Here is a 13304-nt window from a genome sequence, read left to right as displayed (position 1 = left end):
CACAGCTGTGACTAAAGTGACTTTGCATAGAATACCAGAAAGAATCAATTACACTGGTGAGTTCTGATTATAAACCAATGGAAACTGGTTTCTGTCTCCTATCCTTTTCTTTGAACTTTAGAAAATACAATTAACTGTAACAGAAGTATTTACGAAACAAACCTATGCAGTGGTTTCCTTACAGGCAGTCTTTAATAGACTTCTTTCAAAGTCTGATGACTTCCCCAGGTGTTTGTTTATTTGGTTTGGATGGGCAGAATTAGAAATCTCAACAGGAGAGATCTTTAATTATTTAGCTCAATCAGTGAAACTCATGAGAGTTCCATTTGGAATACAGAGTAAGAAAGAATATGGGCTTTGTGGTCAGAGAGACCAGAGTTCTTTTACCAAATGGCACAATTTTGGATAAGTGAGTGACCAAACCTTTCTGAGCCTCTATTTCTTCATCTGTAAAATGGGAATAATGATTCCTCCCTTGCAGGATTGTTGTCCGGACTAAATGCCAGGTGTATCTTAGGTATTCAACACTTGTTTGTATTCTCTCTCCTTAAATACCATCTTATCTTGCAGGGCACCTGGCTGGCTCAGTTGGAAGAACATGAGACTCTTGATATCCAGATCATGAGTTCAAGCCCCATGTTGGGTGTAGAGTATTACTTAAATAAACTTAAAAAGAAATACCATATTATCTTTCACTTTGCTGACCAAGAGTATAGGTTTGGGACTCAAACAGCTTAGGTTCAATGCCTGATACCACAATTTTATTTGTTTTTTAAATGTTTATTTATTTTGGTGGGGGGAGGGGCAGAGAGGGAGACAGAGAATCCTAAGCAGGCCCAAACCCTTGAACTGTGAGATCATGATCCTACTGGAGCAGAAATCCGGAGTCAGATGCTCAACCACTCAACTGACTGAGCCACCCAGGTGCCCCTATTTTATTTATTTATTTTTTAAAAGCTCCAGACCCAACATAGGCTTGAACTCATGACCCCGAGAGATCAAGAGTCTCATGCTCTGCCAACTGAGCCAGCCAGGTGGCCCATGGCACCAGTTTTATTAGCTCAGTGATTTGGGTCAGTTATCAACCTCTGGGAGGTTCTGTTTCCTCATCTGTAAAATGGAGTTAGTAATGACACTAACCTCACAGAGTTAGCAGAGGGGGTATAAGGCATTTAGTAGTGCCTAGCTCAAATAAGTATTCAGTAAGTAGCAGCTGGTGTGGGTAATAGCAATTACCAGTATCAAAATCCCACCAGGTCACTGCCTGAGGCTGCAGGAGAGAGAGAGAGAGAGAGAGAGAGAGAGAGAGAGAGAGAGAGAGAGAACTGATGGTGAAAGCTGCAGAGAGGTCAGGCAGCAGCCAAGGGACATTGGCAGCAGGCTCCCCCCCTATGGAATAAGCTTCTCTTTCTCGCTTGTACTTTTACTTGCCCTCAGTTTTAGCTCCCTTTGTCTTTTCTTTCCCCCATGGTTTCCACTATGTGAAAAGTGATTGCATCCATAGTGGCTGAAATGTGAGCTACCTATTTTTTTTCCTGCATGGTCTCTGTACAGTCTGCCCCTGCACATACATACATGTATTCCCTCCTCAGCGACATTGGGTCTTTTATTCCACACTCAGACTGAACTGTGCATGTGTGTTGAACTCAATACTGTGAATTCTGTGCTACCTGTGCTCCTCTGCTTACTAATTACAATATTGGTTGTTGTTAATTTTTGATGCCTATGAGAAGAAAGGGCCTAATTGCTAAGAATCCCGGGGGCAAAATTAACTCTTAGGAAGGACCACTACTTAGAGTCTTTGCATTTATCCTTTGCCTCTAAAAGAGCATAGTTTTCTTGTTCTGTCTTGTTATCTTCTTTGTGATGCTTTGCATAATAAATTACCCTGGCATTTCCAACAAGAGTGACTCTACCTGCTTCTCTTTTACTGAATATTTATTTTTTATTTAAAAAAATTTTTTTAATGTTTATTTATTTTTGAGAGACAGAGACAGAGCGCCAGAGAGAGGCAGAGAGGGAGACACAGAATCTGAAAGGCTCCAGGCTCTAAGCTGTCAGCACAGAGCCCCATGCGGGGCTCCAACCCATGGACTGCGAGATCATGACCTGAGCCGAAGTCAGACACTTAACTGATTGAGCCACCTAGGCGCCCCTCACTAAATATTTAGACTGTAGCATAATGGCTACTTGTTTTTAAGAGTTACACATAAAATATTTTACACAAATTGGCTTCTCTTTGGGATCTATCAGAAGAGAAGAACCATGTTTGTGAGTTATGTAATATTATTAGTTATATACATATTAGTTATGACGGGTATTTAATCACTGTTACTGCTGGGTTTAAAATATATATGTATGTGGGCTGCCTGGCTGGCTCGCTCAGTAGAGCATGTGGTTCTTGATCTCAGGATTGTGAGTTCAAGCCCCACTTTGGGCCTAGATCTTACTTAAAAAAAAAAAGTATAGGGGCGCCTGGGTGGCTCAGTCGGTTGAGCGACCAACTTCGGCTCAGGTCATGATCTCACAGTTTGTGAGTTCGAGCCCCGCGTCGGGCTCTGTGCTGCCAGCGCAGCACAGAGCCTGGAGCCTGCTTCTGATTCTGTGTGTGTCTCTCTCTGCCCCTCCCCCGCTCATGCTCTGTCTCTCTGCCTCAGAAATAAATAAAAATTAAAAAAAAGTATGTGTGTGTATATATATATATATATATATATATATATATATACACACACACACACACATTCATACATACACACATTTATATGTGAATGAACACATACACACATATATGTATGTAGTATATATATTTGTGTGTTGTATAACATTTAGTAATATAGCATTTCACCACAAACTACATTAGAAGCCAATTTTCTAAGACATGGCTGTTTTGAAATCCGAGTTCACAATCATTACTAACAAACAACCATTGGAACTTTATGGCCTATGCACATTTTGCAACACACCCCTACCTTACTTCACTTGGGAGACTGAATGGTGCCATCACATAGTCTTGGATTTAAATTTCAAAACCCTGCCTAGGGGTTGCTTAGTCTTCCTCCACAGCTCACAGCTCTACCCCAAGGTTCCTTAAAAGATAAACCAAGAGCAAAGACAAGCCTGTGACTTCTTTAAAACTCTGTTGATGATTTTTCCCTAACACCCTCCGTTTCTCAGGGAAGCAGAGTGAGCAAGGACAAAAAGGGAACACCCTCTCCATAGGGTTGACCAAAGCAGGGGCCCCCTGGAAGGGTGACCACACGGCTCTGAGCAGCAATCTGGGATCCTAAGTAGGCAGGAGGACAGCAGGGAGCCTTCTCACAGAATTCTCAGATTGAAAAATCCAGGAAGCAGCTCCATTCTGGAGATTAAGCATCCAGGACTCTAAGACTTTCTTCCCAGAAGGAAACCCCTCTCAGGCGAGCACTCCTCAGCCACCTTCTCTGTCCTCTGAACCTTTGTCCCCACCAGTGACCCTTACTTATTGCTCAACCCATATCCTATGCTGAGACAATTTCTAAGAGTGAGTTGAAGCTGTGTTTATATGACTAAAACAAAATACTTCTGACTTTATTATTTTCAAATACAATATTCCATGTTTATACATAGTATTACCACATTACTCTTGAACTGGGTGTCATAAGAAAGTGTTGAGTGTAGATTTTTGTAAAAGGGGAAGGTGGATAGGGTCTCCTACGGAGTGAAGATTGTTTACCTTTCTTCCTTACCTTTCTTTACCATATCACAGGCTTGGGAAGATTAAATGAAATAATAAAGGTATGACACAGCACAAGGCAGTCAGATATGTGCAATTGTTTTTACTGGTATTTCTAGAAGGATGATTGACACACAGCAGGGGCTGTCATTATGGTTACTATATCTATCTGTTTTCCATATCTAGACACTCCTTACCTAGTCTATTCTCTTAAATGATCCCTGGTTTTATCCAGTGGTGTTGTTTGTATCAATGATCATTTGCAAGTTTCTGCAAATAATGTGAATGGAGAACCAGAAAACAAAATTGAAGTGGGGAGTGATACCCAGAAGTATATTCAAGCTGCTATACACAATTCAAGCTGCTTGTTCCTGGGTTGATAGCCCTTCTTGGGTCATAGCCTCCTATAAGGTCCTACCCTTTCTTGGGTCACTCAGCCTCCATAGCCTCTCCCCATTCTCACTCTTCTGTGCCCAATAAAATGACCATCCAGTTTGAAGATAAGAATTTTCTATCTCTACTTCAAAGTCCACCTGCAAGGTGCTTTTAGCCATTGCCCTGAAATGAAAGAGGAAAAATCATTCATATATTTATTCATTTATCCAACAAATATTTACAGGTACAAGGGTGGGCATTAGGGATACAACCATAATAAGATACAGTCCCTGCCCTCCAGGGGCTTACAGGCTGGAGGGGGAAAGCTTCCAATCAAGGAAGGGGTAACTCCTAGGTATCTGGATTGGACAGTTGTGTTAATGCTCATACCACCCATCACTGAGACTGGAAACGCAGCAGGACATGCTAGGTGCGAGAGACCTGTAGGAGTACCAGTGTACATATTCAGAAGAGAGCTGAATTTATGAGCCAAGAGCTCAGGAGGGACAGCGGGGCAAGAGATATAAAACCAGCAATTGAAGATGTAGGTACTGATTGCCTAGGAAGTGGGACAAGAACAGAACCCTGGAGACTTCTGTTATGTAAAGCATGGCCTTTACATATAAATGTCTTCCCTTTTAAAGACATGCTGACAAGACATAGAAATATTATTGGGTAGGGGCACCTGGGTGGCTCAGTTGGTTGAGCGTCCAGCTTCAGCTCAGGTCATGGTCTCACAGTTTGTGAGTTTGAGCCCTGTGTCGGACTCTGTGCTGACAGCTCAGAGCCTGGAGCCTGCTTCAGATTCTGTGTGTCCCTCTCTCTCCGCCCCACCCCTGCTTGTGCTCCGTCTCTCTCTTTCAAAAATGAATAAACATAAAAAGAAAATTAAAAAAAAATTTTTTTAAAGAAATATTGTTGAGTAAATATCTCTAGAAAAAGAACAGTAAGGGGCTCCCAGCTGGCTTAGTTGGTAGAGCACATGCTCTTGACCTCGGAGTCATAGGTTCCAGCAGCATCGCATGTAGGGTGTAGAGAAAAGAAAAGAGAACAGTAAGTTCAACCAGCAAGAAAAATGTATTTAAATGATAGATGGTCCCTGGCTTTGAATGGTTTGATTTAGGATTAACCATCAACTTTACAATGGTGAAAGGTGATTCATATTCAGTAGAAACCATACTTTGAGTTTGGGATTTTGATCTTTTCCCAGGCTGGCAATATGTAGTACAACACTCTCTTGTGATGCAGGCCGGGGAGTCATAGCTCCCAGTCGGCCACACAATCACGAGGGTAAACAGCTGATAGTTACAACCATTCTGTATCCACACAACCATTCTGTTTCTCACTTTTTTAAAAAATTCAATACATTATATAAGCTATTCCACACTTTATTATAAAATAGGCTGTGTGTTTGATGATTTTGCCCAACCGTAGGCTAATGTAAGAGTTCTGAGCATGTGTAAGGTAGGCTAGGTTGAGCTATCTATCATGGTCGGTAAGTTAGGTGTATTAAATGCATTTTTGACTTACAATATTTTCAATTCATGGTGTGTTTATCGGGACATAACCCCATTGTGAGTTGAGAAAGATCGGTAGCTGATTCCCTCCCTCTTCATGGGAATAGACTGAGGAAAGGCTACAGCAGATGGACCTGCACGTAAGTAAAGATAATTTATAACAACATTGTTTGTAAGAGCAACTTCATCCATTTGGGATTCTCATGGAGGCTTCGGCACCAAGGCACAATCAATTATTAACTCCATTTCTAGCTCCTCTCCCCTCTCTGGAGGATGGTCAGTGGGGCTGAAAATTCTAAGCTTCTAATCATGGCTTGGCCTTTCTGGTGACCAGTCCCCATCCAGGAGCCCATCCAGAGTCCCCTCAATAAAACAAAAGATGCTTCCAGTGCTCTTATCACTCAGGAAATTATAAGGGTTTGAGGAGCCCTGTGTCAGGAACATGGAGCAGAGACCAATGTGTATTTTTCTATTATCTTATAACCAATGTTGGTATAAAACACATTGCCAGTTATTTTAACCAGATCATCAGATGCTGTGGATCAAGGTACAAGACTGTCAGATTTATACCCTTTATGTAACTTCCTCATGTTTTTCCCTTAAATCTTATCTTTTCTCTTGCAATGATGGAAATTAAAGCCTTAAAATGAAGAGGGTCTACGAACTTGTTTTCAGGGACAGAAAGAAAGGGTGAATGTATGGAGACCATCTTTCTAGAGCCAATCTTAGAGGAAAGAGGAACCCAACAGTCTGGATAGGCAATGGCAATTACCAAGGGTGGGGGGGATGGTGGGTATGGGGAAGTGAATCCCTGGGACCTGCTTGGCTAAAAAGGAGAGTTTGAGAGGAGCCTGCCTCAGCATGTGAACTTTCCCCTGGGGACTTAGGAGAAAGAAGATCCTCAAATGCAGTGATAAATAAGCTTTGCAGAGTAATAGGATTAAATTTGAAACTGTTACAGGTGAGGTGTGACTAGCCCATTCTTGTATCCCAGAGAACTAGTCCTTTTTTTTCATTCAACAAGTATTATTTTTACCTTCATTGTCACTAAAATAGCAGAAAGGAACACCTCTGTTCTCTTACTTTATGTTGATCTTAGAACACTGAAAATGCTTATTCTCCATTGCTCTTAAAACAACACTGAAAGCTGCAAAAGAGGGAAGATTACCTACTCCCTTTTCTTCCCCTTTTTCCTCTCCAAGTCTAACAACTTACTACATTTAATTCCAGTTTTACCTACTTTTTTCCAGAAAAATTATCAACAAAAATGTATGGATCTCCTATAGGCAGGAACCCATAGATTCACTGAAGTGTAAGATTCCAGCTTTGCTCTCAGGAAGTTTGCAGTCCTGTCAGGGCACAAATAATTACATCCAGGAATGAATACAAATGTCCAAGAACATATGTTTAATGCAAAATCTGAGGTCTCAATAATAATGGCTTCAGGAATCCAGCTGAGGCAGAAATCCCTGAGGGTTAAGACACTCAAGCTTCTTGGAGAAGGTAGACCTTGAAGGATAGGCTAGATGTAGAGAAGAAATAGAGTGCATGAGGCTAGTGTAGGGTGTGAGGCAAGACCAGACAGTGTGGGGCATCTTTGTGGAATAATGAGGGACCTGGTTCCCTGGAGAAGAGAAAAGGAGACAGCAGTCATTGGCTAAATCAATTTCTTTTTTTGTTTATTTATTTTTGAGAGAGACAGAGACAGAGCATGAGTGGGGGAAGGGCAGAGAGAGAGCGAGACACAGAATCAAGAGCAGGCTCCAGGCTCCCAGCTGTCAGCACAGAACCCGACTGGGGGTTCGAGCCCACAAACCGTGAGATCATGACCTGAGCCAAAGTCAGACGCTCAACCAACTGAGCCACCCAGGCGCCTAGGCTGAAGCAATTTTTGATTTGTCAAAGCCTAAAGTAGGATTACTTCCAGATTAACAGAAACTCTGCTGCAAACGTACCCAGCAGAGCATGAGAGGGATATAACAAACCATCTGACGGCTGGGCCATGCCAGCTGAATATGGAATCTTGTGGGATCAGGATTTTATTCAGGGAAGGCTACAGTATCTGCATACCTGCCCCGTCTCCTTGTGTCTCTCTGCCGAGTAGGGGCCAACGCAAGAGGGAACTTACAAGACTCCATTGCTCCTGCTCCTGCAAGCTCAGCTCGTATCTTTTTTTCTCTTGTTCTCCCCATCTTCCCCTCTTCCCTTTCTTGCTCACGGCCAGATGTCCAGGAGATATCCTTTCTCACTGTGAGTTTTGGTTGGAATGTCAACCAAATATGTTGCCTTTGCCTTTTTAGAACGAATGTGTGCATGCACAGATTAGTAGTGAGTGAAAATATGGGAACTCTACCTATGCTCACCTGACCTGAGAGTCCCAAGTCTCGAAACCAGGCCCTAATACCTTTCTGGTCTGTGAACTTGGGCTGGCACGTAAACTGCCTGTTCTTCGGTTCCATTTATTTGTAAAACGGAGATGCTAATGCCTCCCTACCTACCTTGCAGAATTTTCTTGAGGTTCAAATGAAATTATGGTTGTGAAAGCACTTTGGAGACTGACAAACTTATTATTAGCTCAAGGTGAAGATTGCATGGGGGTTAAGGGTGGTCATATTGAGAAGTCTCATTAAATCCCATCCAGCCCTACAATTTGATAAAGCTGTTTTGTGTCATTAAAATAAGTTTAATTATATGGCTTCCTCTGTGATGTTTTGGTGGCTGTCACTTGAACGATGTGTTTTTCCTCCCTAGATATCCCTGAGTGCAGAACCCAGCCCTGCTCTACAAGTTCCTGCTCATCTCGCCTGGTCTCCTCATGGGTGGGCAGGGCTCCCAGCCACCGAAGCAGCAACGAAAATCCTCACACAGCATCTCCAGAGGCACTCTGGGCTTCAGGCAATACCCATCCAGGCTCCAGATCCGGAGTCAGTTTAAACCTGTGAAAGGATTTCGATAGAAATGACAAGGTGCTCTACACATTGGAGAGTTGGATAGTACTTGGCTCATCTATTAGAAACTTTCTGCTTAGGTACCTTCTTGGGATAGCGAATTCTACAGTATTTCAGTGAAAGGTATTCATGGCATAAGTGCTGACATATTTACACACTTAGATACAAATGTGATGATAGATACCATGTGGTTGATAAAGGGACACAGGTTAGCAGGGATGGCCTGCTTTTGAGGAGGCAAAAGGGAAAGGGCCTGTTGTTGTTCTAGAACCCAGGAAGAGCTGTAGCCACAGGAGAGGGGCCATCCAACAGGATGTATTCTGTGTGGTGCAGGAACACAGCCACTTCAGAAACCAAGGCCTAGTGGGGAAGGAAGAGGGAGAAGACTCAACCCCTCTCACTCCCTGGCCCTCGACACTGACAGTGCTTGGCTTTGGTCAAACCTATCTGGAAGTCAGAGAACAAAGAAGCCTGGGGAGAAATGTGGCCAGGAGTGGGTCGGAGGGGTGTTTCCCAAGAAGGAATTACATTTCCCAAGAAGGAATTATAACTGATAGTCAAGCAACGTAAGTGGGCTCGAAAGAGTAATTTGGAAAATAGAAAATGTTACTTAGCTGCAAAAGTATTAGTCATACATTCTAAACTAAACCACCTACTCATGTACCATTTCAAGGTCCCAGAAATTACCATTCTAAGATACTAATTTACCTAAGTAAAGCAGAATGATAGAAAAATAAATGTTTGTCAATCGTGCAATGCTGAACATGTTATGTTATTATATTGCATACCATAACATGTACTAATATACACATATTTGAATGTTTAAAATATTCAAATTCCATGGTCTGGAAGCATGGCCCAGGATACAGTGGTTTGGATGCCCAAATGATTGGTGTAGGACAAAACATGACCAGCTTACATTTGATTAATTTGCACCACCCAAGGTGACACTGATACAGGACTTTGAGGCAGAGAAGAAGGAAAACACACCCAGGATGAGACCTTGTGTTCTTCCCATGGGGCAAAGCAGCTGGCTATCAGTTAAGATTTCTTCTTCCTGAAGGCTGAGCCCTCATGGTCGGCCCCCAGGAGTCAGGTGCAGCTGTGTAGCTGGGATAGCCTACAGCTTCTGCCCTGCTTTGCCCCACTGGCCCCCCTGGGTTATGTCAGGATCCAGTCACATTGTGGGCATATGTTTGAATGAACCAGTCTAGAGTATGTCCCCAGTATCTTCTGAAATAAACCAGAATCCTCTGGGGCAAGGACCTATCAAGAGAAAGAAGGGCTCGTCTAGTACAAGTGGTTTTATCTTAAGCTGTATTTGAGTTACCTATTCCTATAAAACAAGCCACACCCAAACTTACAACAAGAGCCTGTTATTCCCCTCATAAATATGCAGTTTGGGAGGGTTCTGGGGAAGAACTTATCTCTGATCCACACAACACCCTCCGGGTATTCCCAACAGAGGGATGGAAGAGCCAATTCCAAGATGGTGTAGGGGCACGGTTGGGAAGTGCATGCTAGCCTTCCACTGGGTACTCAGCCAGGGCTGAGGGCAGGAGCCACTGTTGTTCTTCATTTGGGCTGGGATTACCTAGCATGGGGGTTGGGTTCTAAGGATGAGCATCCCAAGAGAGAGACAGGTGGACTCTGAATCACCTCTTTTGTCTTAGCCTTGGAAGTATCTTGGTGTCACTCCATTGTTCCCTGGAGACCACAGAGGTTTGTCCAGTTTCAAGCAGAGCGGGCATAGAGTATGGAGAGTTGCAAGGTTCTGGAAGAACATGTGGGATGAGAAAGAGAATTGTGACCATTTTAGAATAGACTTTCTACCTCAGGGTAATGGTTCCCTGTGTGCCCCTTAATTATCATTGGTCACAGCACAGTTATATGAACTAGGTACACCCATGGAATTAGTCTGCTTGGGCAGCATAACAAAATACTACAGACTAAGTGGCTTATATAGCAGACATTTATTTTCTCAAAGTTCTGGAGGCTGGAAGTCCAAGATCAAGGTGTTGGCGTGGTTGGTGTCTGGTGAGACCTCTCTCTTTGGGTTGCCTTTTCTTTGTGTGCTCACATTGCCTTTCCTTGGTACTTGTGGAGAGAAAGAGAGAGAGATTTCCCTGGTGTCTCTTCTAAGGACACAATCCTCTCAGATCAGGACCCCACTCTTATGGCCTAATTTAACCCTAACACTTTTTTGTTGGCCTGATCTCCAAATACTGTTAGTCTAGGGGTTAAGACTACAACATATGAATTTGCATGGGGACACAAGCATTCGGTACATGACATCCCCCATAGTGATATGAATTAGATGACAATTGATAAAGATAAATTTATATTGATATTCATTAATTCAAGAGAACTTTATTGAACACCTACCTTGTGCCAGGCACTCTGCTAGGCTCTGGGTATATAGGTAGGAGAAAAAAACCTTCCTACCTTTAGTGGGTTTATAACTTGGGGGGGGGGGGAGGGGAGACAAAACAGCCATTAAAAGAGAGTGGTAGCTACAAGTTGTGCAGGCTGCGACAGCTCTGGGAAGGGACAAATAAATCGCTCCTTGTGGAGCTGCACAAGTGATGTCCAAGCAGAAACGGAGGATGAGTAGTGTTGAGCAGTAAATGGGAGGTGGGTCAAACAAGGGGAGGCATTCGAGAGAAAGGAATGAGCCATGCAGAGACCCAAGGCAAAACTAGGGTGACCGCCATTCTGGTTTGCACAGCCCTGTAGAGCCTGGTCTTTGTACTGAAGTCCCACATCCAGGAACACCTCAGTCACTGTGCCTTCCTGATCCTTGGCACTGTCAATGGTTCAGTACAGCTGGCACACAGAGGGGGTGCAGTGGCGGCAGGATTGGTGAGAGAGAAAGCTGAAAAAGTAGGCAGGAGTCCAAACGGGAACCAAGACGTGCTAAGGAATGAATACTTCATTTTGAAAGAAGTTGAGCAATCAATAAGCGATCTCCCATAGGAGAGTGACTGGCTCAGATTTGGATGGAGGAAGAGCTCTATCTTCTGGGTAATTAGGAAGAGAGACAATTCTGGGGGTGCCTGGGTGGCTCAGCTGGTTAAATGTCTGACTCTTGATTTGGGCTCAGGTCATGATCTCATGATTCATGGGATGGAGCCCTGTGTTGGGCTCTGTGCTGACAGCATGGAGCCTGCTTGGGATTCTCTCTTTCCCCCCTCTGCCCCTACCCTGCTTGCACACGAGTGCTTGTTTCTTTCTCTCTCTCAATATAAAACAAAACATTTTTTTAAAGGGACAATTCTGAAAGTCAGTGAGGAAGCCATTGTGGATTTCCAGGGACAAGACAAGTTTGACTTAAAATAATGCAGGGGGATGGAGAGAACCCTAGGATTTAGAATATCTTGAGGAGAAGTAACAGAACTTAGAAATGTAGATAAGGGGGTGAGAGACAAGGAGAATTCAAGGATGACTCCCAGATTTCTGGCTTGGGCAGCTGGAAATAGCTTGGAAATACCTTCCCCACACCACCCTACATGAGAATACCAACAAAGCAACTATTCTTCTGCTTCCCATACAGCTCTTGCTGACCTAAAAATTCTGTTATTGCGCCACTGACCCAGAAGTCTCAGCCATAGCCATTAGACTTACAGGAACAGAAGGAGGCTGGGGGCCAGAGGGGGAAGAAGATGGGCGTTTATTACATGCAGTACTTCCTAAATGATTTATGTACTCTAGCTTATTTAACTTTCACAAGAATCCTTGGAGGTAGGCAGGCTGTTACCCTCATTTCATAGCATCAGATTGGGGATAAGGTGATGTGCTGCAGGTGGCCACAGCTACAGGCAGCAGAGCTGGGCTTTAAGCCCAGATGTGTTTGACCATAAAGAACTGTTTGGGTTTTTTGTTTTGTTTTGTTTTATTTTTTACACGATGCTGCTTCCCTAATGAACATTAGTTTCTATCTGATTGGATATTTTGTCACATCTACTGCCATGCCTAGCTCCATTTTCATTCAGCATTGAAGAAGGATGAAGACCAAGGGAAGGACTCTACCCACTCTAAGAGGCCAGCTGGAGGTTGCTTCTGGGAGCAAGGATTGCGAGAGAGCCTTTTAATCCTTTATAACTGGTCCCCATACTTGTTATATGTGCAAAAACCCTAAAGCCAGAGGACCTATGTAATTATTTTTGTGAGCATCGGGGCCAAGGGAAGCTATGAGACAGTGTCCCAGTCAACAGCCAGTTTAGGGAAGGAGGAAGTGTCAGGAGATGATATTCAAGAGATAGGGAGCTAGGGGAAAGACACAAAAGGGAAGAAAGGAACACGGGATGAGTTCCCAGGGCCTCCCTCCAAAAGATAGATGAGCTTGTCTAAACCTTGCAAAGAGCTCTGGAAACCTAACAGCTAGACCCCTGTGGCCCCTTCATGGAGGCTGCCCTCCCAGCTCAGGGACACCCTGCATCTGGAACCTTAAGAGAATCTCCAGTGCCAACCACAGCTCCTTCTTAGCCAGCTGGATTTACATTTTGATACAAATTTTGGCTTATCCCCTACGAAGTATTAATCTTTCTGTATCCACATAGCAATCTATCCATTTTGCTTCTAGTCATCTATTGTTATTTCTGCAATATTTTACTCTCCCCACCCACCACCTGCCTTCTAAATTTTTTGTTAACGTTTATTTTATTTTTGAGAGAGAGACAGAACACAAGCAGGGGAGGGGCAGAGAGAGGGAGAGGGAGACCCAGAATCCGAAGCAGGCTCCAGCCTCTAAGC

At 43.5% G+C, this 13304-nt stretch overlaps 1 protein-coding gene across 2 annotated transcripts in view; it reads left to right on the top strand.

Annotated features, from left to right (window-relative positions):
• Positions 1–8582, top strand: part of FBXO16 (F-box protein 16) — a 54799-nt gene extending 46217 nt beyond the window's left edge. For both annotated transcript variants that reach the window (XM_042933884.1, XM_042933883.1), the window contains exon 8: positions 8356–8582. In XM_042933884.1, the coding sequence (XP_042789818.1) occupies positions 8356–8538 (183 nt within the window). In that variant the 3' untranslated portion in view covers positions 8539–8582. The remainder of the gene's footprint in view (positions 1–8355) is intronic.
• The last annotated feature ends 4722 nt before the right edge of the window (positions 8583–13304 follow it).

The sequence above is a fragment of the Panthera leo genome, chromosome B1, assembly GCF_018350215.1.
Source record: "Panthera leo isolate Ple1 chromosome B1, P.leo_Ple1_pat1.1, whole genome shotgun sequence".
Classification (NCBI taxonomy): Eukaryota; Metazoa; Chordata; class Mammalia; order Carnivora; family Felidae; genus Panthera; species Panthera leo.
The sequence above is the reverse complement of the archived record's forward strand: the minus strand, read 5'-3'. Positions and strand labels throughout refer to the sequence as shown.